The sequence below is a fragment of the Botryllus schlosseri genome, chromosome 10 (assembly GCF_051294905.1).
Source record: "Botryllus schlosseri isolate E-star chromosome 10, Bs_hap1, whole genome shotgun sequence".
NCBI lineage: Eukaryota > Metazoa > Chordata > Ascidiacea > Stolidobranchia > Styelidae > Botryllus > Botryllus schlosseri.
The window spans coordinates 19,722,111-19,748,331 of NC_137245.1; the positions used below are offsets into that span (position 1 = coordinate 19,722,111).

General features: G+C 40.5%; 5 protein-coding genes and 2 long non-coding RNA genes across 11 annotated transcripts in view; 4 read left to right on the forward strand and 3 right to left on the reverse strand.

The window, feature by feature from the left end:
- Nucleotides 1-4,862, reverse strand: part of LOC145447997 (elongator complex protein 1-like) — a 43,079-nt gene extending 38,217 nt beyond the window's left edge. Inside the window, exons 1-7 of the mRNA XM_080326306.1 lie at nt 4,713-4,862; nt 3,797-3,937; nt 2,995-3,157; nt 2,770-2,930; nt 1,201-1,316; nt 1,020-1,143; nt 284-380 (exon numbers count right to left, since the gene is read on the reverse strand). Of these exons, the coding sequence (XP_080182432.1) occupies nt 284-380; nt 1,020-1,143; nt 1,201-1,316; nt 2,770-2,930; nt 2,995-3,157; nt 3,797-3,937; nt 4,713-4,862 (952 nt within the window). The remainder of the gene's footprint in view (nt 1-283; nt 381-1,019; nt 1,144-1,200; nt 1,317-2,769; nt 2,931-2,994; nt 3,158-3,796; nt 3,938-4,712) is intronic.
- Nucleotides 4,863-4,910: 48 nt separating this feature from the next.
- LOC145448009 (uncharacterized) lies at nt 4,911-7,951 on the reverse strand. Its single transcript, XM_080326318.1, has one exon. It carries the CDS (start codon nt 6,553-6,555, stop codon nt 5,557-5,559), a length of 999 nt encoding a protein of 332 aa, XP_080182444.1. The 5' UTR covers nt 6,556-7,951; the 3' UTR covers nt 4,911-5,556.
- Nucleotides 7,947-9,347, forward strand: LOC145448010 (transmembrane protein 267-like). Its single transcript, XM_080326319.1, has 3 exons — nt 7,947-8,240; nt 8,759-8,889; nt 8,991-9,347. The coding sequence occupies exons 1-3, from the start codon at nt 7,958-7,960 to the stop codon at nt 9,345-9,347; spliced, it is 771 nt and encodes a 256-aa protein (XP_080182445.1). The 5' UTR covers nt 7,947-7,957.
- LOC145448006 (uncharacterized) lies at nt 9,319-11,336 on the forward strand. Its single transcript, XM_080326316.1, has one exon. It carries the CDS (start codon nt 9,319-9,321, stop codon nt 10,591-10,593), a length of 1,275 nt encoding a protein of 424 aa, XP_080182442.1. The 3' UTR covers nt 10,594-11,336.
- A 1,602-nt stretch (nt 11,337-12,938) lies between these two features.
- On the forward strand, nt 12,939-14,822 carry LOC145448013 (uncharacterized). The gene is made up of 2 exons (XR_013917773.1): nt 12,939-13,646; nt 14,379-14,822. It is a non-coding gene; the product is annotated as an uncharacterized LOC145448013 (long non-coding RNA).
- Nucleotides 13,661-16,389, reverse strand: LOC145448012 (uncharacterized). Its single transcript, XR_013917772.1, has 3 exons — nt 15,752-16,389; nt 15,519-15,677; nt 13,661-14,345 (listed from the first exon to the last, which is right to left on the reverse strand). It is a non-coding gene; the product is annotated as an uncharacterized LOC145448012 (long non-coding RNA).
- A 5,606-nt stretch (nt 16,390-21,995) lies between these two features.
- LOC145448676 (uncharacterized) lies at nt 21,996-25,278 on the forward strand. 5 transcript variants are annotated; one of them, XM_080327147.1, is made up of 7 exons: nt 21,996-22,862; nt 22,924-23,133; nt 23,195-23,269; nt 23,327-23,510; nt 23,826-23,969; nt 24,216-24,307; nt 25,132-25,278. In XM_080327147.1, the coding sequence occupies exons 5-7, from the start codon at nt 23,909-23,911 to the stop codon at nt 25,234-25,236; spliced, it is 258 nt and encodes an 85-aa protein (XP_080183273.1). In that variant the 5' UTR covers nt 21,996-22,862; nt 22,924-23,133; nt 23,195-23,269; nt 23,327-23,510; nt 23,826-23,908; the 3' UTR covers nt 25,237-25,278. The 5 variants fall into 5 exon arrangements, with proteins under 5 accessions (XP_080183273.1, XP_080183272.1, XP_080183270.1 ...); XM_080327144.1 differs by having other exon boundaries at nt 22,705-22,862; nt 24,213-24,307; XM_080327143.1 differs by having other exon boundaries at nt 22,705-22,862; nt 24,213-25,278.
- The last annotated feature ends 943 nt before the right edge of the window (nt 25,279-26,221 follow it).

The following is a 26,221-nucleotide window of genomic DNA, read 5'->3' on the forward strand; positions in this document are numbered from 1 at the left end:
CCACCTCTAGTGTGATACTGTGCCATAAGGAATTTAAAGGAAATGTTTATAAAAGTACATCTGCATAAAGTATGGGTATTTATACTTCAGTAACTTTTACAACATTTCTTCTACTTCCCACTACTTGAGAAATGTCAGTCGACTAATTTGACCATTTCAGATGACGACGTACAACGGGCGTCAAAGGGAGTCATAAAACAACAGTAATTTGACATGTATGAGTATAGAATTTGTTCACTGTCCAGGGCAATCAAGGGTACAAAAATTTTGAGAAATACTATACCATGATCCGTGGATTCTTGAGGTGCATCGTCTCGTTTCAGCGGACTGAGCCAGACCAGCAAAATGCTGGAATCGCTGTTCCATTGCAAAAGCTTGACCTGTATAGAGTTAACAACTTTAAAATCCAGATGACAAAAATATTGCATAACAAAAAGCCAGGCATATTGAGGTTCTTGCAATGGTATAGGGATAACTGCTACATGCATTGACTCTTAGCAGAGCACATCAGGTGTTACTTATTCCCGGACAGAGATGGCCAGGGTCACAACAGTTTGTTTGTTTGTTTTGGGGGGTATTCATGGTGTTTGTCGACTACTATGGTCATTTACACCAGGCCGATATTTTTCTTATTTTCCGTAACTGCCGACTTATAGCACGGCCCACCTCTAGGCTTTTGTAAGACACCGCTGACGCGGATGAGGTGGCGAGGAGGAGCCTAGGTAAACCTCCAACACTTAGGTATCGAAATTCGGAAGTCGACCTCGGTCGGACTCGAACCCGCATCCATTGGTGTTGCAGCCGCAGATTAAACCACTGCGCTATCTCGCCACACATAGCTTATGGTTACAGCCCTGTATAACAGGCGACAGTTACCGCTAATGCCAAATTTGCGATGACAGTTGCGATCCTGCAAATAGCTACCCATTTATGCGTTAATTTGCGTATTAAACGGGGAGCGGATGGAGATAATGCTCACAACAAATTTACAGCCCAAATTAATTCATTCCCTATCATACCTCCATATCATCTTTGCCAAAAGGCAATGTGAATTCACCATGCTGAAGCCCATTTTTTTCAAAGAACACAATATCGTGTCTGTTTGGACGTCGTTGGCTAGATGCAAGCAAGCTTCCGCTAGGCCTGAAAAGGATATACGTAAAGAAATATGACAAATATTACAAAACAATCCGGACTTACTTCCAAGCAAAAGCCGACTCGAGTCCTTCTACGTATTCGCTTGTGTATTGAAGAGTGCATTCTCTGCTCCAGACACGGAAAATTCTGTTACCAGCCACTGGATCGATAAGATGAACCTATTCACAAATGTACATATGACATCGCTGCACCTTTCCCTGATACTAGGGTTGCAAGATGTCACACAAGATGCATTAGAACTAATCAAGCATCCAGGCAAACGAGGTAGGCTAAGAGTGGATTGCACAAATGCAGATCAGAAAGTTTTCTCCGATCGCCTTAACCAGGGTTAATTCGATCCGCCAGTAAGGTAACCTGGCGGCCGTGTTGCACAGATGCGGATTCCTCTGTGAGTTAAATTACTGCAGATCACCGACACAATTGACTTACGTTGGCATCATGCCTGGGGTACGTTCGAACTGCGTTGCTACTCGGACACAAGTAAATCTAACTTCTTCTACTTCTACTTCTTAATATTTTGTGATCTACTTACTTTTTTGCTATTTTCAATTTGACAAGTAGAACTAGTTTAATCCTATGATCAGAAAGATATCCTGAGAAATTTCGGGGCTGTTTTCATGGAGTACCAATATTAGATTTTCATAAAAGTTCAGTACAGCCCATAATTTTCGTTGCGCTTCACGCACAGTAGAGATGGAGTGACAATTATGTTTTACGAAAGTATTGGTGAATATATTTAGGTAGCGGATTCCGTTAACACCGCATTGTCGCCCATATGAAATATTTTGTCACAGTAAATATGACCAATCATGACGTCTGAAACTACCGCTTCGCAAGCTGGCTATTACCTATCGTATCATAATTTAGCAGCCCATGGCGTGTCCTAATCTGGAAGAGTGGACTCTGACTTTTTCAAGCATTCTACCTGTTTTAGCAGACCACCGATGAAACATTCTGGACAAAAGACATGAAATATATTTTCTGCATTTTAGAAAAATATATTTGTATTTCTCTTTCAATTTTTTATACTTTGAGTTCAAATTAGTTTCAGTTCTTTTGTCTGTAGAACATACATGTTGAAGTATAAAAGCAACACTATATACTATTTTTACGATCCGCCACAACTTCTCCGTATTGCTCTTCGACTTAACTACGGTCATGCCATGTTTTCTAAAATGGCGTGTTCGAGTAAACAAAGGATTAGTTTAGAATTTTCATATTCATATTATAATTTGCATCCCATTATGCGGACGAATGCTTATGCTGTTGAAAAATGATACATCCTGATACGCATCAATATCAAACTACACATTTCGCGCAGCAGAATTCACAGCTTTTGACAGTCCATGCGAACGAATTACGACCGTTATGACAACTATTTACTTACTTGAGTAGATTCAAAGTCAGTCATTTATATCAGTCAAAATTCTACTGCAGATTAAAGTAATTCAGTATAAATCCCCAGTTTTATTTGTGTATGACGTTACTACTGCTTGAGTATCTACTCAACTCTGACCGTAACTATAGTATGGAGATTACTCCGCACCGTGACACCTTGCTCTAACAATTAGGGCCATGTAACCTCATGGCATCATAGTAATGATTAATTACCCCGAAAAACTGTCCGTCACCCCTCCACGCAACTCTTGGCTTCTTGTCGTCCCACGGCAAGGCGTTTCGAATACCTTCTTGTCGGCTCATCGCCGCCTCCTTCCCTTCGCTGCCATGAAACTGTGTTTCTTTTTTTCCCCATCCAACGTTCACAAATTGACCTAGCAGACATAGAACTACTAAATTTGCACAACTCATGCGGTGTTCTACAGACTACGATCTGACCTTCCCCGAATTCCTTTGGGTGAAAGCTGACTTCAGAGATGGGGTCGAACTCTCTCGTCATTATAATGATGGTATCGTGGCCAGTTACCAATAATAGAAGTTCTTGATCAGGACTCCAGCTAATCGAAAGTAAACCACTTTCAACTGAGCCGACACATTCAACCTAAATTGTGCATTATGCTGGTCAGATATCTTGAATTGTAACTGAACTTCATTGGTATATAAAAGTGTTCATATCGTGAACTGTGTTAGATTCGGATTTAAAAAATATCGACTTCTGGGACAATGGCCAGTAGGCCTATGCCAAATTGCTGGCTGCTTTAGAAATGTGAATATTGACTTCATTACAGCACCTGACAAGGACGTTGTATAATGCTATTTCGTGAGGTGAGGCTTACAAATGGTAGGTTTTTGTGGATTTTGATTTTTAAGATTGAACTATGACTACTCCACACAAATGACAGAAAAGGGCCAGCAAGCTGCATATGTGACATACACAGCCAGACTGTTTAGAGTCAAGTGTACCTGTTTGATGCTGGTGTGATCAGACTAGATGACCTTCACGGTCTTATCGATCATTCTTATCTAATACTGAATACTGTGCAAGCATATTTTCTGTACCACCATCACTGCCGTGTGTTATGTATTTTGGTTGGATGAAAATAAAGACTCTCTCTCTCTCTACACACACTGCATGAGAATCTAAGCGTGTGTAACTAGACCTATACCTAGCTGTAAAATATCAGGAACAAGCAAGTATCGCACAAGACCTGAAGTTACCGAAAATTTCAAGGCACAGTACCATGTTTGACTGGACATTTATCAGAAGGAGATCCCCTTCCAATGTGGAAACGCAAAGGCTCTCTTCTCCTTGAAGGAAATGAATTCCGGTAACTTGCACAGCATGGTCTGTAAGCTCCTCCAAGCCTATCGAGAAAATCTCCTAAAATAAGACCTTCATTATACATTTCCAATCACCAGAGATGTGGCGATTGTGTTCCTGAGTAGAGCCCAACCAATATCCAAATTGTTAGCCGAATCCGTATAATAGGGCTACCGCATTTTGGAAATCTGAAAAGAGGACACTTCTTCGAAATTTTCAGACTTGCAATACCGGAGGAAAATCCAGAAAAAAGATAAATTTTTCCCACTTCGTGGTCGGTGGACTAAAAAAAGGTCAACTTTCCAGCTCCGCTCCCAAAATAGCCGCCAGAGCGCTACTTCAGTGCTGATTTACTGTATCTCACTTAATTTTACCTGATATTTAAACAAAATCTCAAAAAAGAGGACATTTGGCCGTCCTCAGAGGACACATTCAAACCTACCGTATAACATATTTAGACCGACGAACTCGATTTCCAAAAAAATGCGGTGTTCAAACTAGAACGTCATATTAGTGGCAGTGATTACAAAAACGTTTCCCTATATAAACTCCATTTCTTCAGAATAAGACTACAGCCGAGTAAAAAAACTGGCACATTCCGTGCAACAGGCGTACTTGAAATTCAAGAAGCACAACAATACGAAAGATGCTGTTCACTTGGAACAATAATCGGAGTGATGAGATCATTGGACGGGTCGATATGCATCGACCGCAGACAGATATCGGCCGGGCTCTACTCGCAAGTCTGCTACGACCTACCTGCTGCCGAAAAACACCCCACCATTAAACCACAAAATCACAAGAAGAGCGAAACAAATTTATTTAGAAAAGCTACCTCGTGACAGGTCGGATCCACACCAACCAAATAGCTTTCCGTGTTGAAATAAATTCTCCCGGTGTCAGAATCCACAGCCAAATGCGCATCACAGTTACCAGATTTCGGTATCGAAACATTGGAACACTCGAGCAGCGACAGATTTCTCATTATTCCAAACAGAACGACGTGGTACACTATCTTATTACGTCTTACACCCTATGAAATATCAAAAACAGTGAATATCTATCAAGGTGGGTCGTATTTCGATGGAATATAACGGATAAGACATTAGACTATTGAAAATCTCAATGAACAATTGATGGACCCAGATTTCAGCAATGTGCTCCACGTGCTCAATCTCAATCACGACGTGACTTGTCATCACAAACATTCAAATAAAACAATAGGCTAACGGAGCTAACTCTGCGGCGGTGGAAAACTCGCATTCGATTAGTTGGACTACAAAAACGAATCATATTTTCAAAGTCACGAAAGATGTTACCTTGTCACGATAATAATCTTGCGACTTTGCAATGTTGTACTGTACCACTACCGTGAACTTCATTAAATCCAAACATCAAAACGCCAATAAAGTTCAGTAAGAAATTTTGACCTATACCCTCGCAAAATATGACCTGCGTGTAAAAGAAAAGCAACCCCCTCGAAGAATCCGATATGCTATTTTGCGCATTTGCACGCGCACAGTTCAATGAGAACAGAATGAGCAGTTATCGACTGCAACCAAATCACATTAGCAGTTACAATTAACGCACAACTTCAAATTCCACTTTCCTGCCAGTACTCCGCAGTATGGCGGAGTAAAAAGATGCCCACGATTTCCGATAAGTAAACGCCGACATATTCAAGAGTACGAACGCATGCCCGCGTGCATCGGCGGCGGCATGTTTTGCTGCCGCGAGTACTTCAAATATTTAGGATACTGAGAACGTCTCTCCTCCAACGATATGTCGTCGTCCGGATGCACTAACGTGGCGCCTGAAGCCACGCTTAATTTGGTGGAGGTCTGCGGCGCAGCAGAATTAATTTCTGGATTTTTAGAATTTTGTTGAATGGATGTCGCAGCAGGGAATAGGGGCTTTGGTAGTGGGGCCGCTTCTGTCTTTCCATTATCCGTATTTTCAGTTTCAGAGGGAGGTGCTGCAGAATTATTGTTACCAGTACTGTCACCTCCACCGCCAGGCCCCGGCATTCGTTCGTTTCCAGGCATCGGAGCGCCCATCGGTACCTGACCGCTCATCGGGCCCATCATACCCGGCCTCATTCCCATCATCATGCCAGGGTTCATCATTCCGGGATTAGGCATGGGCCATCTTCCGCCACCCATCATGCCAGGCATCATAGGCCCGCCCATCATATTCATCGGGGGCATACCCATTCGGTTACCCATGTTCGGCATCATGCCCGGCATGCCCATTGGCATCATGCCCATCGCGCCCATCATCCCCGGGAATGGCATTGGAGGAACGCTGCTGGTATTACTGCTATTGTCATCGGAATCGTCAGAGTCTTCTACTTTTTTTCGCTTGGCACTCGGACCGGCTTGAGACGCTTTTTGTTTTGCGTGTTCTTGCGCGTCTTTCTCCGGGATGCCTTCCATTCCGTATATTTCAATTTCTATGTCCGTGCGTCCGTGTACTGCGTTTGGCACTTCGGAGACAGTCTCCTTGTGAACTTGCATGCAGTGGATAGCGAGACCCGGTCCGGTGAAGAGCTTTTTGTGGCAGACGTGACACTTGAAATGTTTGGCTTTCTGATGCTGCATGAGGATTTTTTCGTCCTCGAAATCGCGATTGCAGTACCAGCACCATGGCTTGATGATCTTCTTCTTTTTTCGGCCCATACTTAAACTTTCAGGCGTTATTCAATAAGTTGCGTTGAAGCACTGCTAAAACACATGATTGTTTTAACTGTTGCTACATAAAGAATTTAATCTCTAAGTTGGGGAAACCCGATATCTATTCATGAGCTACAAACTTTCCTATTTATTACAGCCATTTAGAAATTTCATTATATTATGGTAATTTATAAAAGAATTATATAGGCTCGTGTTTAAACACAATCCCTCGTCTGGACGCCTGATAACGATATAGGCCTAGACAATGACATAGCCTACTATAAAAACAGGGTATTTTAGCTTTACTACAGCTAAAAGCAGACTGATTGTAAATTTCAAATTGCCTGTGCTGGTGGTATCAATCACTTTTTTCTGTAGTGCCAGCAAATATTAAGATCTGAACATGTCATATGAACATATTTTTGTTTAAGAAATAAATGGATATTGTATGTCTAGTGACGCCTCACCAACTACAGTTGATACATCATTGCATATGTACGGGATACTGATTTCAAAACATGTAAAAATATTTGAACCAGATCCGTCCAATTTGCTTGTTACTTCTCATTAGTCACATACACAATTTCATTGATAAATCAGCGTTCATTTGGCTGATTGTTACGCTTCCGATGTGCTACAGGACCATTTCAAATCATCACAAGATTACAAAATGACAAAAGAATAAAGACCGTGAAGAAAACATAATATCTATCTACCGTAACACTGAACACAGTGAACACTCCCACTTCAGGCAAGAATGTACCTAAATGATACCTGCGTATATCCACAGGGACGCAAAGAACAGCTGTACATTGAATTGCAATCAAAGAAAGCATGCACAATGATCAAGTATGCACATAAAATTTGGGTTACATTCCGATGCTTGTTAGAACAAATCAAACAGATATCGAGGAGACGGAATCGGGTCACCAATTTCAGATTTTACTATACTTCTCACGCGTGATGTGGATACATTATTACGCCCTAGGACTTAATTCACTGGGTAATTTCGTACATGCATATATATTTGAACAGTTCATCACTACAGGATTGCGATACAATCATGAAAATATAAAGTATACTGATGGTACGATAATAAAATTGAGGCATGATCAGAGCACAGTGCAAGATCGCGTGTAAATGGGCTAGCAACAAAATGAAAAGTCATCATCTGCTGCCGAGTTTGGAACCTATGTATAGGATGTATAATGAGGTAGTCAATAAGGTGTGGATAAGAAAGTAGACTATGCCCAGCTTGACTATAACACAGTTGTCGAGCTGGCGTAATTTTCTGGCTTCATTGAGACGCGAATAGAGGAAAACAAAATCTAACTCATCTAAACTCGCTTCGTTGAGCAAAACGCGCCGAGATCAGCGACACGATTTGAGAAGAGGCTTGTCATCCTCAATGAAGCGTGAAATGAAAATCCTTCTCTCCCTCGAATGTACGCCATCAAATTTTCAAGTCACCTCGATTGCAGCCGCAGGATGGAAGCTTTTTGCTTGGCAGAGCTTGCCTAAAATGCTTGACGGCAACAGTGCATGGTTTCCGCAGAGTTGGTTTTTGGTTTTAATGTCGATTGGATTTTGTGTGTTCTCTATAACGGAGCAAATCTTGACCAAGTATATCAACAGAAGAAGTGTGCTGCTTTATCGCGTCTTGGCCGATTGGTTTGTTCATTTCCTAGTAGGTACGTTGAAAGCTGAATTACCACTATTTAACTCATTGACTGTGCCTCCGTCGTAATTTATATTCGTAAACTGCTTGTGACGTGCTTTTGGTAGTACCGTGCAGTAGATAAAATTATATTTCAAACTATGATAGTGTTGACAAATGTATGACTAAATACAGCAATTCACTGTGAGCGCCATACTTATTTCAATTCAGAGAATCATTGAGCACTGCTTACCTGATATAGCAGAAAATGTATGCTACCCAGTTTCCACCCTGGCCTGGCGAACATGTAATTTATTCGGTCCTTGGTGCTGCATGTGAAACTGGCTGATAACAGTGGGCGAAATGCTATTTAGCCACAGTGGGCGAAATGCTATTTAGCCAGAGTGGAATTGGTGGCAAACGTCACGCGAAACTTTCCATTTAATTCCTTGATTATTCTATGGAAGAAACCCTTCTGTCACGCGCAACTTATTGCCGAAAACAACCAGTGACTCCAGTTTCGCTATTTAGAACTGGTCATTGCTATTTTAGGCTGCTGGTGGTGGACAGTTGTCAGGCAACAAACTGTGAAATTATTGTGGTTGGAGGTGTTAACAGCTGGTGTCTTTTCATTGGTGATAGACGTAGATCACGTCCTCGATGCAAAGTCATTGAAATTGCAAGTGAGATTGATTTTGACTCATTCTGGTCTGTGTAACATTTACATGAAATCTGAAGTGTATAATCTGGTCACAGATTTTTCATACTTTGTGTGTATCTACAGGACCTCGTATCACTTCATCATAGGGCGTCATTCCACCATCTATATACTATTCCGGCTGCATTCTTTGTTCTGATTCTGGTGTCAAAGTGTATACGGATATTCATAGTCGAGTACAAAAGACTCAAAGTGTACGAAATTTGGTTGGCGTCTCTTCCATACATCATTTTGATATCTTGGACCAGTCATCAACTACGTGACGGACTACGCCGAGGCTTGTCGCTATATCCGTTCGCAATCACACCTCCTATTCCTTTGTGGTTATATATTGGGATTACTATCCTAACTGCAAATTGCATTCGACTCAGTGTTCAACTGCTGCATACACACAATGAAACCGAAGGCCCGTCAAACGCGTAAGCGATCCCGCACACCGATCAACACAGTCATCGACGAGTCGGAGTACTCGGAGGGTAGCTCTGACGAGGCCTCTGTGTATGAAGTGTCGCATGACGATTCGAATTCTGATAGTGAACACGTTACGAGTTTGGCAAAAAGGGCCAAACGCAGTAAAAAAGCAGTGCCTAAGCAACCGTCTGTTGTTAGTGAACACGTTACGAGTTTGGCAAAAAGGGCCAAATGCAGTAAAAAAGCAGCGCCTAAGCGATCATCTGTTGCTAAAGAAAGCAAAGCTAGTAACAGCCGCGGCAGAACATCAAACAAAACCAAAGCTGGGACATCGAGATCGAGTGCCATGAACAAAGAACCATCGCCCTCGTCAGATATAAGCGAACCCAGCAATAGCACTGGCGTACAATCTCTACCTTCGAACGATGATGAAGAGCCCGTCACTTCTGAAAGTCAACCTAGCACCAGTCGAAACGGGGATGTTGCGTTACCTGAAAGTCCTGAACAATCTTTGCAAATTGAATCTGGCAAACGTAGAAGAAAAAAGGCTATCTCGCTGATCAATAAAAAGGAAAACAACCGATGGAGAACCTCCATCAAGGAGCATTTCATTAAAGCGTTTCAAGAGTGTGTGGGAGATACTTGGTTGAACGTCGGGCTACCGGACATAGAACTGTGTGAGCGGATCCTTGAAAAATATCCGGAAAATCCCGGGATTACGAGTCGCGACATCCAGCACTATATTAAAAACGTATGCACGCTGGAGCGACGCAGACAGTACCACCAGTGCAGCGAACTGGACAAGTGGATAGAAGTTATTGAAGCCTTGGGTCCAGACGAAAACGATGTGGCAAAACAATTGGGATTGGTACTGACGGTGGCGAAACAAGAACCACCTGATGACACTCCAATGCCAGATACTATTGATGAAGACTTGCCAGTACCAAATTATGACGCCATTTATGATTATTTTTCGAGAGCATTTTCAAACCAACCCTTGCCCGAGCTGACACCAATGGATAGCTTGGTTGTCGAGGACTGCATGCAATCACTTGCATTCCAAGTCGAGAGTCTCGGTGATTCAGTACTTACGAAAAGTCTACGGAAAGTCTACCTTTGCATGGTGCAAGAACCCGACAGAGATCCTGAATTAGATCAGGAAGGGTTGAAGGAACAATTGATGCAAAATGCAAGTCTTCTGAATCCATTTGGATTGAACCCTCAAGCCATTGTCCCAGCCAAAGTCCTGCCGAAGTAGATGAGTGATAGAGTGTCGATGTATTAAAAATCATGTTGCTATTCTCACTTAATGAAACGCTTCACATCATTGCCATTGGGTATAAGAATAGCCTACCACTCTTCTATGGTGATTGTGTCCAAGTTGACTCAAATTATTCACCAAGATGTGACTTCCATTGCTTTCGATCTCAACTTCTGTTGTTTTCTGTCATGAGATGTTTATATGATTGCATGATCATGTCTCATGTTGGGTCTTGAAGCTTTACTGTTAGTCGAAACTGCAGCTCTCACATTGTATTATGTACACCACAAAATTGGTTATCACATATTGTTTTACTGAACAATTATGGTTGATATTTTGCTACATATCTTGGTTGAAGGCCAAAATTCAAAGAATTATGGTTAACAAAACATAGCTGCAATCAAGCACGACTTACATTCTAGGGACAAGTGTTGCATCACATTCAGTCGAATTTTACTATGTACCTGTACACTATTGATGCAAATTTCCTGTAGTTAGCAGTAAAACAATGGCGTGAGCGGTGATGAAGGAAAACGTAAAGAGAAAAAACATCTGAAATGCCTTTTCTAGTAGGCTGAGTACTTTTAGACCGAATGATCGACGGTGGTCGATACCGAGATATTCACAGGCAAGTATTACCCAAAAATTTGATGATGTTGAAGTTTGCATGAGGATCGCAAATATCGTAGCCACCAGTATAGGTACAAAATACGTTGGAATAAACCTTGTCATTGCGCCGACTGGAAACACCACCATTTCACTGAGCCACACTTTGCTAGGAGTTTCTTTTGATACTTTTTTTGACTTCATTGTGCGAATTCTATGGTCCTGAAGTTGGTGAGATATTGTGCTCCGAGGTGAGTTATCAGTAGGACGAGATGGCCCAGCTGTTACGGTCAACGGGTCAATTTCTTCCGGATGAGATTCTGGCACTGAGCTACTTTCAGCAGACTGCATGGCATTTGGTCCAAGAAGTTTTTTCATCCGTTCTTCGGACCTGAGGAGAATTTTCCTGCGTCGCATTTCCGCCTTTATCTGTGCATTGTCCGCCATGCTGTACTGTAAATCGTTCTTCAAAAAGTCACCTGCTCAACCTCAAAGCTGCGGTAAGCTCTTTATAACTTTTCTCCGCTCGAGTAATGTGTAGAGCGACAGAATCTATATTCGTCTCTCCTTTGTTTTTCTTAAATTCTTCCCGAACCCAATTCAACATGTACGTCCTGTCAGTGCTTCGATCAATGCCGTAAATGGAGCGGACAATTTTACGATACAAAGATAGTATTTTTTGACGATTCAGAAATTGTTGTAGAGTCAGCGCATTCTTTGGAATACGTGTGGCCATAGGTTGCTGACAGAAGCCTACGTTTCCCTGTTTAATGAGATTCAAGAATGATAGTTATTCGACTGGATATTCATCGATTTGAAAGAAGGCGTAATCAAGAATTAATAGCTTCAGGGACTTGCAAATCCTGGTGTAAGAAACAAAACCGATGGGTTTGAACTTTGAATGATAGCTGATTGATATGATCATACCTAACTTAGCAATGAAGAAGTACGTAGCCGACATACATTTATGTACATGTTTATAACGAGACAGTGCAATGGGGATGCGTCAGGCTTCTTGATCGGTAGGTTGCGGGTTCGATCCCCGGCCGGGTCAGAATAAAGACTTTAAAACTGGTATCGCCGCAGCTATCCTGCTAGGCGCTCAGGCTCCATGGATAGCATGGAGGAGAAAAAAACGGGGGTGCAGACCTTGCAGTGGTATCGCATCTCAGCGGTACAGGCAAATAAGAATATATCTATCCATAATCAAGGCGCCTATGCCCATTGCCCGTCTCACATCAACGACACCAAAACAGAGCATGCTTAATGCATAAACTTGACTGCAGGAGATGACTATTCGAGTTTTATGGAGTGGGAAAGGGGTAGCCATGCTGTGGAGGTCACAAGTCTGCAGAGTTGGTTCAAAATAAAACTCGCGTAATTGCTTTCACACGGCAATCAGCAATAATAAAGTGATAGTCGAGCTAAGGCAAGGTTTTGAATGAAAATTGTGCCATTAGTGACCCTGGGTCTCGACCACAACTGGGGACTCGTGCAATTAATCTGAAATTAATGTAGTTTTGCCCCGACTCCAGATTCTTCATCATTTATTCATTGTGTCGACGACCCATACACATTGAAAAGTGCTAATCTGGCTCCAACGCCTAAGCTGCCCATACTGACCTGGTCATAATTCAATGCGAAGAGGTCTAGCGATTATATTCCAATCAAATCAGTGACCAATGTGACCATGACTTCCGTAACCGTACCAAGGTGAAGCAACAATAATAGACACTTACGTGACCTTTGACACGAACCAATCAGGTTGCAGTAGGATGTAAACAAAGAACGAGCCCGGGCAAGCTTACTATGAGCTCTTATGGAAAAGGGTTGAAAAATATAGGTTTTTAGCAAAATCACATTGAATTGGGAATAGCTGGCTTTGGTGAATGGTAATAACGTAGAGCTAGTATGTATATGCAGTGTTATAACCTACAATAAGCATGAATGATGGCAAGCACGCATCAGCATGGTATGTCCAAATGAATGAATTTCTGACAACTTTTCGGATGAAGCAACTATTGCTGTATTATCCTTAGTCGTATACTATAGGATTGTCGTAGCGAATAGAATGTATTAGAGGAATATTGAGTCAGGATATGTGTGGTATCCATTATGTGGCGTTATATGCGTTCTATTCATGGAATCGACATTTGTATATAGTAGTCTACAGTCTGTATCATTATCTAGCAAATTACTGTTACACTGGACACTTGTCTGCATATTCAATGATCATATTAATATGATATATGTTAGGCAACATGATCTGTTCCCGGCTGAAATCGTCATTTTTTGTTCTAGCTCGTGTATTGTATCTATCAGGATAAATACTGTGCTAATAGCCTGCGTAACATGGAGATGGCTACCCAGACCGTTCCTGGTGTGCGCTTTTACCTTTCCCAGAGCCAATGACATGCATGGAAGAATGTAAAATCTGGATAAAGGCATGTGGACTTCCTTGTAGTCATCTGAATTCTCATTTTATTAAGAAAATGACATATCTATTATTGTACCAAAAATATTGAATCGTGACATAATCTAGATCAGTTGTTCCCAACATGGGCGATTTGGCGGTCTAGGGGGGCGAAAATGACGAAGGGGGCGAAAATGGACAAAGGGGGCGAAAATAGCGAAGGGGGCGATTCGGGGGGGGCGATGACGCGTCAAAACGGCTGACATTTTTTTTTAATTTTTTTTTAGTCAACCCACGGAAATTTAGTTACAAAAGTGTGTCAAATTAGACAGCGAGCCGAAAATTTGACCCTTTTTTTAGTCAACCCGCCGGTGATTACAGGTTTGTATGCCCAATTTTCGGTACACAAAATTTGGGGGGCGATGATCGGTATTGACCTTGAAAAGGGGGCGATAGGTCAAAAAGGTTGGGAACCACTGATCTAGATGAAACAATTCTGTGTTTCAAAATGAGTCCAATCTGAAATGCAGTCACACTTGATGCCACAATCGACTTGGTGTGTGTCTCATTTTATTCCACTCCAGTTTTGTTGCTTGATGGTGTGTAATGTATTGAAATTGGTTGAAAACAATATATTCAAAAATGAGACGAATAGTTGAAATTGGTAGCGGTGATACGTTGTACGAGTCGACGAGTACGCCTTGATAGGTGCCTGCACAGCAGTATTGCTCTGTAAAATAAACATATTATATATTTTGTGCAGGCTTGATGGATATCTTTTATGAAGCTGCAGAAAGAGGAAGTCGATGGATAAAACGCAAGAAAATCAAATTTCTGGAAGAAGTATAGAAGCACAAAACAGTAAACTCGTCCAGGAAAATTACAAATTGGCGGACAATTATTGCTAGTGAAGTTCAGTTCTCAGAGGAGCATCATAATGTCAAAAGATGCGGAGAAGCTGAAATTTTATGCTAGACTACATTAAATTCTTTCTGAATTGCCCGACTTATCCTACTGACGTCAAATTTATAGTATTGCTGTAAGCATAGTATTTAACCATTGGGTCAGCCATATGTAACTGCTTCATTAAATCGCGATTTGGCCACGTAGATATGTGGTTCTTAAAAATGCACCATTTGCATTCATTCATGATTTCTCAAATCTAGAATGATTATTGACTGTCAATAAATCACATACAACTTTGAAAGGATTGATGGATTGTGGTACACTTACTTTTGTGCAGGAACTATTTACAGAGAGCATTTAAGATCGAAATATTAGTTAAATATGTGGATTCGACAAGAAATGTAAGAAAATGATGGAATTCAGCTATGGTGAGCCAGGCAATGGTATCATGGCAGAAAAGGGATTCACCATTGAGTCCGAAATCAAGAAATTGAATCTAGATTTAAATATTCCTGCACGTGATTTACACACCTTCAAATGCCTGAGCCAGACTGTTCCACAACAAGAAAGATGGCGAGAGAACGTATTCATATTGAACAGCTGATCGGAAGAATCAAGGAGTATAAAATTTTGTCTGGTGTCATACTATGCAGCATTGTGTATCACAACTAACCAAATATATATGGACTAATTGCATACTCTAATTCAAGATTGAAAATTAAAAATGAATGACGCAACATATTCGGCAATTGTGCAAATTCAGTTCCATTGTCAATATCGTAATGCCTAATAGCATGCTACGGATCGTAATTGCGCGGTGCCATGGTCAGTCTGTACCAACAGTGCATGTCTAGATATTCCAGTGGTGTGCATTATTGAAGCTCATTCAGATGCCCAATTTGTTGAATGAACCATTCTCCAGATGAAAATGTTCTAGGATTATTTGTGTTTGATGGAATGTTATAAAACGGAAGACACCAGATACACCAAAATCTACCTTGTGGCAGGAGTTGATCGGTTGCGAGTACAGTGGAGAGATTGCTTGTCAATCACGATGGAGCTCACTGATGCTGATGCAAATCACAATGTAGTCCTTTTAGCTTCAGGTGCTGGATTGTCTTAATCAATGCATATGCATGAGAGCATATATCAGAACCTAATATGAAAATAAATCATGGTTAAAATATCTATTGAAGGAGTCTCTGAAAAAATGTCTTTTTCCTTACTTACCCTGTCTTACAAGTGCAAGACGAATCAATAATGGATTTTCCGAGAACGTGTATTTCCATTGAGTGTGTTATCTCACTTTTCCGCAAGTTGCCATAACATTGGCTGTTCACTAGAATATTGCTTCTAAAAAGAGTGGATTGTCTCCTCAATCTTTATCCCTAAATCGTGTGCATAGCGCTCCATGAAATACTTCGTAGCTTTCTCCGCGGTGTTAGAAGAAGATGCTGTTCCACTCAAATCCATAAATTCGATAGAATCTCCATAGCTTTCAAGTTTCATAATCAATACACAAAAATTGTGATGTGTGGCAGCAGCTATATTTTATAGTACATATATTTCTGAACATGAGATATGCTTGAAAATTTTGCTCGAGACCTGGAGCCTATGAAATCGTCAAAATATGCATTACCACAATCCTATAGTATAGTATACAACAATCGTCGCTTAATCAGAAAAGTTGTCAAAAACCCGTGCATTTGAACACAGCACGCTGGTGCGTACTTGCCACCATTCATGTTCATCCTAGATTAAAAGCTGCAACCACATACTAGCTCTACGCTATTACTATTCATTAAGGCCAGTCATCCCCAATTCAACGTAATCTTGCTTAAAACCTTCATTTTTCAACCTTTTCCCATAAGAGCTCATAGTAAGCTTGCCCGGGCTTGTTCTTTGTTTACATCCTGCTGCAACCTGATTGGTTCGTGTCAAAGGTCACGTAAGTGTCTATCTCCGCAGGGAAGTTAGTCACGCTTCATGCACAAATTTGCACAGTATCAGGGGTATATACTGTAGAAATTAAACATCGAACGGCAACGATCGATTTTGCAGCTTCGTTCCGCTTCGCTGAGGCTGGAGTTGAGAATTGTTTTGGGTAAGCGACTGTAGGATTTCTGGCGATCCAAAAGCTATCTTCCCGAGCGCAGAAATTACTGAATCTGGTCTTGATCGAAAGCTACTGTTGTGCCGATTCTGAAAATATAAATTAAAATATTGATCAGGCATTCATCCACCTATAATCTGTCCTCCAAGTATGAAATGTTGGCATTGTTCAGAACAATGGGGTAACCGCAACACAATGGCCATAACAATGACCAGTTGCGACACTCCATAGTTCGAACAATGCCGATATTCCAGACTTGAAGGACGGATTTTAGGTGGATCAGTGCCTGATCATTATTTTAATTTATATTTTCGGAATCGGTGCAACAGTAGCTTTCGATCAAGACCAGATTCAATAATTTCTTCCATAGGGAAGATAGCTTTGGGATTGCCAGAAATCCTACGGTCGCTTACGCAAAACAGTTCTCCACTCCAGCCTCGACGAGGCGGAACGAAGCTGCAAAATCGGTCGTTGCCGTTCCATGTTTAATTTCTATAGTATATACTATAGTTTATGTAGCTCAGTGGGGTAGGTACTAATTGTGAGAGGTGACAACTATAGTGCACGTATCCACGTTTGAACGTTATCGTTGGGGATGACTTCAAAATAAGGTTACTTAGATTGGCCAATGATATATATACAATGATTGTAAACTCCAGTGAGCTCTGCGTTTGAGCGCGTCGCGAGTCATGCTTCATCGGAGTTATGGTTATTTTGTAAACAAAGGGTTCGTTGGTAAGTTTTCGTTGGGAAATAGCGTTACCGCAGTGGAAACTGGAAAGTTTCTATCCTGCCCTCTGTTCAAGGTGAATGTGTGTACGTACTATGCCGGTTTTGACCACTACTGCGCAAGAGGGACTCACAATAGGTAAAAAGTTCCTGTCCATTTCAGGTTTGATATACTTTTGCACAGAAATGATAGATAAATGATTGTTCACAATGTATCATTTGCATAGTCATTTATATTGTCCTCCAGTTTGTCAACGCTTACAGTTATAGTTGACTTGAAAGATGGTGACTTCCAAGAAGTGGACGGAATAGAGACAGTCCAACATTCCCCTTCACTCAACAAATTTAATGACTTACACATCACCATCGATGCCTTCAACAGTCAAGGTGATCATGGCCAATATTACCAATGTCGACCCGCTCCTGCCACCTGAAACAGGTAGTTTCGCGTCAGCAACAAGCACGAAAACACACGTTCGTAGTAGCCTGCTAGCGCGAAAATAATTTCGCGTTTCGCGCCACTACGAACGCCCTCCGTAGTTAAGCGAGACCGACTACGAACGATTGGGTTTTCGGGACCATCGGCGCGAAAACTACTAGTCTAGTCGGAACGGGGTAATTTTGAAACCACTACCGAAACCAGGTTCACTTCGAACGGTCGTGTTTTCGCGACTGGTTTTGAAATCATTTCGAAAACGTCACCTAGAACGCATCAACACTAACGCATCAACACCATAATATCATTGAGATTTCATGCATGGTGTAGATATTTCATTTACTTGAACACTTAAAACTGCATAACACATTACTAACGTATTAGAAAAGATCTTTTGTTACTATGCCAGAATTTGTTGTTATCAAAATTCAGAATAACAAGAACCAAAATCTTAGTCAACAGAAAGCATTTAAGTCAATTAAATATGTAACAAGAGCAATAGGAACCTATGTACCCTACTATGTGCAATATGAATCTATTTTTGTTGCAATTTATGAAACTGAGCTGTGATATCATCACCAATCGGATAACTGTGCCTAATGGTTGATAACGTCAATGTTTCTTGTCACGTAATAAAAAACTAATGTGACAAGGCAAAAATGATAACAGTAACGGATCCGGACTCAATCACTTGGTGACAATGAGGTTTGCTGGATGGATTGACAAAAATGTCTGTATCAAATATATATTATTGCTGTTGTTTTCTTCTCGCCTTGATAAGTTTCCCTGCTCACGAGTTTCGTTGATTTGGGCGTTGCCGTTTCTGCGGCATAAGAATATCTCCAGTTTTGCAGTAGCGCCAAGAAATCTGTTTCCATCTAGTATGCAGGAGAAGCAATATTCATTTGTAATGCAATATGGCTTAAAATGGCTGTTGAAGCTGGACTTGGTTGTCGTATTCACAAGGCAAACAAAATAATCCACATATCGCATTGTAGCTCTCATCTCCTCGCCTCTAGCACTCGGATAATATGCATAGTCTTTTATCAAGACTATTTTTCCCCACTCAAATTGATCTAACGAGTATCAATCCAACCGGCACAAATCGGCAAAGTGGGCGTTGGTAGATGGTTTTCGCCCACCCCGGTGTGAAACATTACCTCGCCATGCTGACACAACCAGCTATTGAGAGGAGTACAACATATCACGTCAGGTTGATGTGAAAAATGCCAACCATAGAGTGATTATCCTCAATGTAATTCTAGTGCTTGGTTTTGTCGAGGCAATATAGTTCGGAACAATGCCGATTCTCATCATTGATGGGATTCAACGTTCTTAACCGGGAAAAAGTTATATATTGTGGAGCTCTGGCCCCTTCTCTCTCCTATATCTGTTATGGTATAATGCTATATCACGTGACTTATCGCATAGTTATAACCCAGTGTATATCAAAGATTGACTCAGATTTATACGAGACTCATGTACGCTGTGCTTACTGCTTAAACTATCCAAATTACTATCAACCCGTACAATATATCTGGAAAAGGCAATTGTTTGTGTCTATTGAACTATACAGTCAAGAACTACACAGAACACAGGACGTTCGTGTCAGCTACTGCGGAAGTGCCAGTTAAGTATAAACTGTAAGCGGATATCCGTTGACCACGGACTTGCCGTATACTTATCGCAGACTAACCGACGGCCACTACCTGATGTCGCAATATATTAGCATTTAAGCAACCATTGTAGTCTACAATGATAGTTTTCAGTTAGTTCTGATTTTATATTATGATGGTAGTATCGGTATATACTATACTATATAAAAGTACTTGGGGTAGGGTTGATTACAGACGCTTTTCTTTTTAATAAATCAGGTGACGTAAATGAAGCCAGAAAATTTTCAAATCCTCTTTTAACAATCCTTCCAGGTTCTGCATATATTTTGACGCTCTACCACAGCCTCTAAAAATTTCTTAGGCTGTGCCGTGCATGCAATCATGCATGTATTCCACCGATGCTAAAATGCCTAGTAGCTAGTCGCTACTTTGATAAATGTGCAATTTTGTGCACCGTTAAAAGTTATGTTACATCTTAGTATGCCGTACTGCCTCACTATGCTCACGAAACCAACTAAAACAACCAATTAGGGCAAATCAGTGAAATATTACGCCAGCAAGGTCGATTGCAGCACTCCCCCACAGTCGACATAACGCAATTCCGTACCTCCGCTCAAGCATATCCCGCGACGGACTGATTTCGCCGTGAACCTATCTTATAGCGTTAAGGGGCGTGGCAGTTTCCAATCATTGTAAATATATCATTGGATTGACCAAATGCCCAAAGTGCATGAGTGACGGCCCATAATATCCTTGGCATAAACGCCTCGAAATCCAAATTGCTGACTGTAAATTAAAAAAAAAATAACCTACCTGTTAACAACGCTGGTCAGTGGTCAGCCCGCTTCCTACGCAGAAAAATGCCAAATATCTTGGGGTTTTATTGAACTCGAACATGTCCTGGAAGAGTCATATTCAGTCCCTATACACTAAATTATCACCGAAGTGCGGCCTGTTCTGCAACTTTAGACACTTCATGTCAGCCTGGGTTCTTCTGATACTCTTTAAATCCTTAATCCAATCGAAGTTACAATATGGCATCTTCTGTTTGGGGGCTGCCAGTCAAACTGCACTCGAGCCACTGCAAAAACTACAACATAACGTACTCCATATCATATCTAGCGCCCCGAAGGGGCCTGCTTGTCCATTCAACAAGTTACTGCTGAAGAGATTAGGTGTCTTATACTTATACCTTATTCTCAAAACACACATATTAGTATTACGTACTTTTACTATTTTGGGTTTATTGTATAAAACGTTTCAAAAACCACAAGCAGTCGAAAGGAAATCAATAGACTCCAAATATACATTTGCACTGCTTCATTTGGTTGATTTAAACTGATATTGATTGTGCAGGACAAATAATGTGCAAGTTTCAGGGTCCAAATCTACGCTAACAACTCATAATTCTGTGGGTTTGTCTCGTTTGATACTCGAGCAATAGTCAGCTAACATATGTGAGCTCCAATCTACTCTGGTATATTACCCCATCATCTTCAGATATTGGGGGATGCTTTCTCCTTGCCCATCGCTGACTATGCAAAGGTTTTCCGAGAAATTATTTAGTTATTTTAGCTTTTTTGAATGTCTACTATCCAACATAAACATATGGCAGTTGCACATGTGTATCAGGGTTACAAGTGCTATGTGCATTCTTATTGTCTGACCACTAACACAATATTTCAAAGCTGACACATATGATCCAATCCCAATAGTGCTCGTGATATAGCAACAATTCAAAGTTTCTGTATTATTCTCGATGTTTCTGTATTATTCACGAACACTTACTGAGTATATGCAATTGTTACTGCATATAGGCTATACCTAAGACGTGCCATTTTGGAAAATGTCACACTTTAGGATCCTTTTCGAGCTACCAATAGATATTTGCCATTCCCTCGAGTTGTGAATCTGGATTCCTATCTCTTCCAGCAACCTATGGTAACAGTATCATGCCAATGCCAGTATCACGACAATACACATAATCCATCGAAAGTATCCCTACGACCCTACCCACGATGAAAACGCCGTTTCTCATCCCAGCAAACACGAGATATATTTCTGACATGTTCGGATATCTTTTTGTTATCCTAATTATCTCAAAATTGTGTTTGTGCATATCTTGTCCGGAAACGTATCTTGAGTACATCTTTTTCTTATCCAACAAATTTCGTCAAAATGCCGAAAATACATTTGTGAGGAATCAAATTCGATTATTGTTTCATTTTATGGTATAATTTATCTATACTATCAATTTTATTGATGTCTTACTCTTATGGGGTGATATGTCACCATAATTGCCACTATCGAATCATAGCAATTTACATCGTTGTAAATTGCTATGATCGAATGTTTTTCCTTTTGTCACACGCCGCTTTCGCGTGATTTTGCAGATATTTTGATTCTTGGCCATCCCAAATTTTGGAATCCGAATCCAGGCGGCAATTTGAAAATCTTATGAATTCTGGGTAACCCGAAAAACTGCTGCCAAAATAATGCTATACTATTTGATAGTTCAATAGAAAAATCCTGCTACAATCCGACTATCAAAGCAAATTCAGAATCCGGATCTACTCCGTACTCCGTAGTGTAGCCGTCTAGCCGTCGTAGCCGAGTGACTCAATGGCTTGAGGCACTTTCTCCCCACGCGAACACCCGTTTCGGCGCGCAGGTTTCAAACCGCCAGACAAAAGACAGAAGCGCTCTGATAATGGCGGCTTGCAGTGCAGATATCGTTGTCGTTTTGGTTTTAGTAGCGTTCAGGGAAATCGCAGTTAATCGAGGCTAATCCAAGCATATTTCTATATAAGAATACCGAAAACTTCACTGTGCAAGGTAATTTATATATGCTTCTTATATAATCATAGTGAAGAATTCGCTGTAAATGAATTATAGGTGGGTATTAGTCTATCAATAAATCGAGCAATCATTTGCTGTTGTGCTTTTTGTTGAACAAGAACAACCGGTTGCTGTTGCTGTAATACATAAAAGCTGGAAAACCGATGTAGAAGTGATCTCATTGATTCCTAGCTTATATCTTATGAATTGTGAATTGTGCGAAATTGTTTGTATCTATAATAGAATTGCATGGCTGGTGGTTGCGTAAGAATGCAAATAGCACGGTAAGGCCAAGAACAAAAAGCAACCATAATATGATAATCGCAATTGGTCTCTGTATAAAAGATACAGATGAAATGCTCATCCAGTAAGTTTTAAACTCAGAATTAGCGTACTGTTTTCCAAGTGGGCCTACCTTGCCATCTACATTATCCATCTGTTTTAGATGTACGAAACGTAGCTTTTAGTGATATAATAAAAGTTGCGGGGAGTAGTGGCTTGCCCACGTCTTTGTCATAGTCTGGACTGAAAATGAAGCGCAGGGGCCAAAACGAAAACGTCAGCGGAACAAACAATTTTTGAATAGTTCGGCGTCAACTGATGGTCAAGGTATACCCTTTTATTCTGTGCAATATGGTATATATATATGTAAAACGTTTATAATTTGTAGATGATGTTTTTCCTGCAAGGAAGAAACGTAATCCAAGTATTCAGATACAAGACATGCCAATTTCAAGAATGCGGTCATCTTATGATTCTGGCAAGCAGGAGTGATATCAATGATGCTCGCAATGCAAGTTTGCCATCATTAGCGAAAAGAGTGTTCAAGAATGGCATAATCCCATCGTTGAATGTAACGGCCAGAGATCTAAGTCCTGCAGTAAGTTCCTAGCACTTTGATGCGTTCTCGAATTTGAGAATAAAGTCTCGCTGTTTTTCAGATGCTCCTTCATTTGAAATCATCGCTGAACTACAAAATTTTGACCATCAACAACGCGGCCTGTCATAAAGTAATGGTAAGTTTATCATATAGAAAGATCAATCCAACTTCCTTGTAATCGAATCCTTTTTAGCTTGTGCATCAAAGACATAAAGTTGCAGAAAAACCAGATGATGGATTTCCTCAGACATCATATCGACAATTACTCCAAAAGACCTCAATCGAGTGCCCCAATTTTGCTGAAAGATATAATTGAAGATCCCTGTGAAACCTTGTCACAGCTGGAACACCTTTGAACAACGGCAAAGTCTGAACTGGTATGTTTTTGTTTCTCATTCGAACAAAGCGATTGACAGTCTAAATCAGGGGTGTCCGCCGACACCAAGGAATCATTTTCAGACACAGCAGGGGTCCTTCTCGAAATTAGTTCTATTATCCAAAATTGAATTGCCAATGTGATTTATTGCGAAATCGCAAAGTCAACCAAGCCTTTGATGAGCGTGACCATGAAATTTATGGTGTGGATGGTTTTATCTAGAATGCCCATAAATGTCATTGTTAATTCTGGTGCAAACCATTAATGCAAGGCAGTACCATCTGTATTGTGTACCACTAATATAATGTTGTTACAGGTAGCCGCTTTAATGGGATTCCGGGGTGTACAATTGCCGGAAACTGTCGAAAATATGATGACCAGCATAGCTGTAGAGAAAGTATGGAAATCCTAGTCTTAAGGGTCAAAAAAGCAAGAGTGACACTTGAAAAGACTATTAGACGTAAGTTATCAACGGTTATTGACGGAAATTGAACGTAATCAACGTAAAAAAAAGTTGAGCCAAAGCCTCGATTTTTCAACATTTTAATCGTTTGACGTCATATGTCGTCACTGATGTGCAAAGTTATCTACTTTAGTACTCTAGTTGTTGACGAGTTTTGTTCGTTGTCTGATGGCTGAAGTATAATATACCATGACTGTGACTGGACAGTGGATATATTCATCTAATTATATCTCTTTTTAGAAGCATGCAGATCGGCTCATCCTGACCTCGAGATCCCAGATAAAAGAACTAAAGATCAGGTTGCAAGATCTCTAACTGTTGCTGGATCTTGCAAGGTAATTTTGTTATTAAGTTTGATGATTGTGTGGTGTGACAGTTGTGTCTTTTATGATATGAGTGGACTATAAGTGAATTGTTCTTGCCGCTCATCTTCAGAACATTGTATATCAGTGGTCCCCAAACTTTACGAGAAAATTTACGTGACAATTTCTCTCCGCGGGTCGCATTTGTCTCGCACGGGGAGAATAAAATTTAATTTGAATAACTCTACTTCATGTTGATTTACAAAATAATTTTAAGCAACTTCGATTTTGGTTCAGACAATAACCTGTCTAAAAAATTTTATACTCTGGGAGTTAAAATATTCGAAAATTTCTGGATCGTGTGAATTTTTGGAAGGTACTTTGCAGTCATAAAAATTGTCTCGCAGACCCCAGTTTGCGAACCACTGCATATATTTACTATGCCGTACATGGAATGAGCGATCATTATCACATCACCCTCTCACAGGCAACTATTACCATATTAATAATAAAATGATAATGTAAAGAACAATCTTCACCCGGTGCCCAAACGATAGGTTTTGAAATCCGTTCCCAGCAGCACGTCTTCATGACGCCAATAGCATGAAAATCTTCACTATAATGACAGGCATTATTGAACTTGAACAGGTTCTGGTTTCTCATCTTGAAAGCGTAACTGCGTTAATTATATCTTCAGTGTAAAAGTAAAGGTCATGTCGCTTTTGAAAGAGGGCTTGAGGTCTTTTGGTTAATGTAACTCAGATCACCATCCCATTTTACCCACAACCAAACACACAACGACTTCTGTTCTACAGTGATAATAATCAATTGTAGTAATTTACTCATTTATGTTATAGGGTGGCTATAAAGAAGATAACAGGAGCAAAGCTGTCATCACAGAGTCTGACAATTCCGACAACGATTTCGAACTTATGCTTAGGCAGCAATATTTGCTGAAGTGATTGCGCAGTTCTGTGCTGATTTAATACACGAACAAAGCCATGCATGATTTGTAAAATCATCAGTCAGTCTTCATTGATAAGGGCAGTGCAGGATGTGGCAGGTCCAGGTACCCAACCAGGGTCAGGGGTCACCTAGGGTCAGGGTTCATCTAGGGTCAAGCAAGATATCATGACAATGTCATACAGGTATCTTTGAAGATGTCCTATATATGTGCAAATGTGTCGACAGATTTATATAAACAATACATATGACTAGATATATTTTGAAGTAGTTGAGTCATATACCAAATATATCTGCAATATATTCTGTGTTTGCTGGGATGATCGAAAGTCAGATAGGCTATATCTTTGCTCTCTTGCCAAGTAATCTTTTCTCAATTCGCAAGGATGCTAAAGTTCCTAATATTTCTCTTCCAAGTCCCAAAGCCTATGTCAGATCATTTAACTTGTGTTGATATGGACTAGTTCTTAATCATCTTCGATTTCAAAATCTTCATCATTACGCCTGCCATCCCTAAGATCTTCATTTCGATCCAAATTATCGAGCCTATAGGAGTTTCAAGTTACTCTGGATAAGCTGAATGGGGCATTGGACCTATAGAAAATAGTAAATGTAATGTTTATTTTTCTTGCATTATCCTGCAGTTGGCATCAATGTGTCTGAAATATCCTCGGATGTGCATCCTCTAACCAAAAATGGGTGAAAGCATCTGCCTATATCGATACCAGTAGCCTACCTTTTTCCTAACAATTCAGTTGACTTCTTGGCTATAGCTATAACTTATTATATGATACAGTGTGGATTTCTATATGGGATGGAAAAGTAATTTGGCTAAATTCGTGAAAATTTGCATATTTTGGGCACATCATAATCATCATTGGTTTATTAGCAATTTTATCAGTTCAATACACTACATAAATACGATACAATGAAAAGATAGCAAGGTGTCGAAGCGATTTGTAGTAGTCTGTGGAATCAGACACC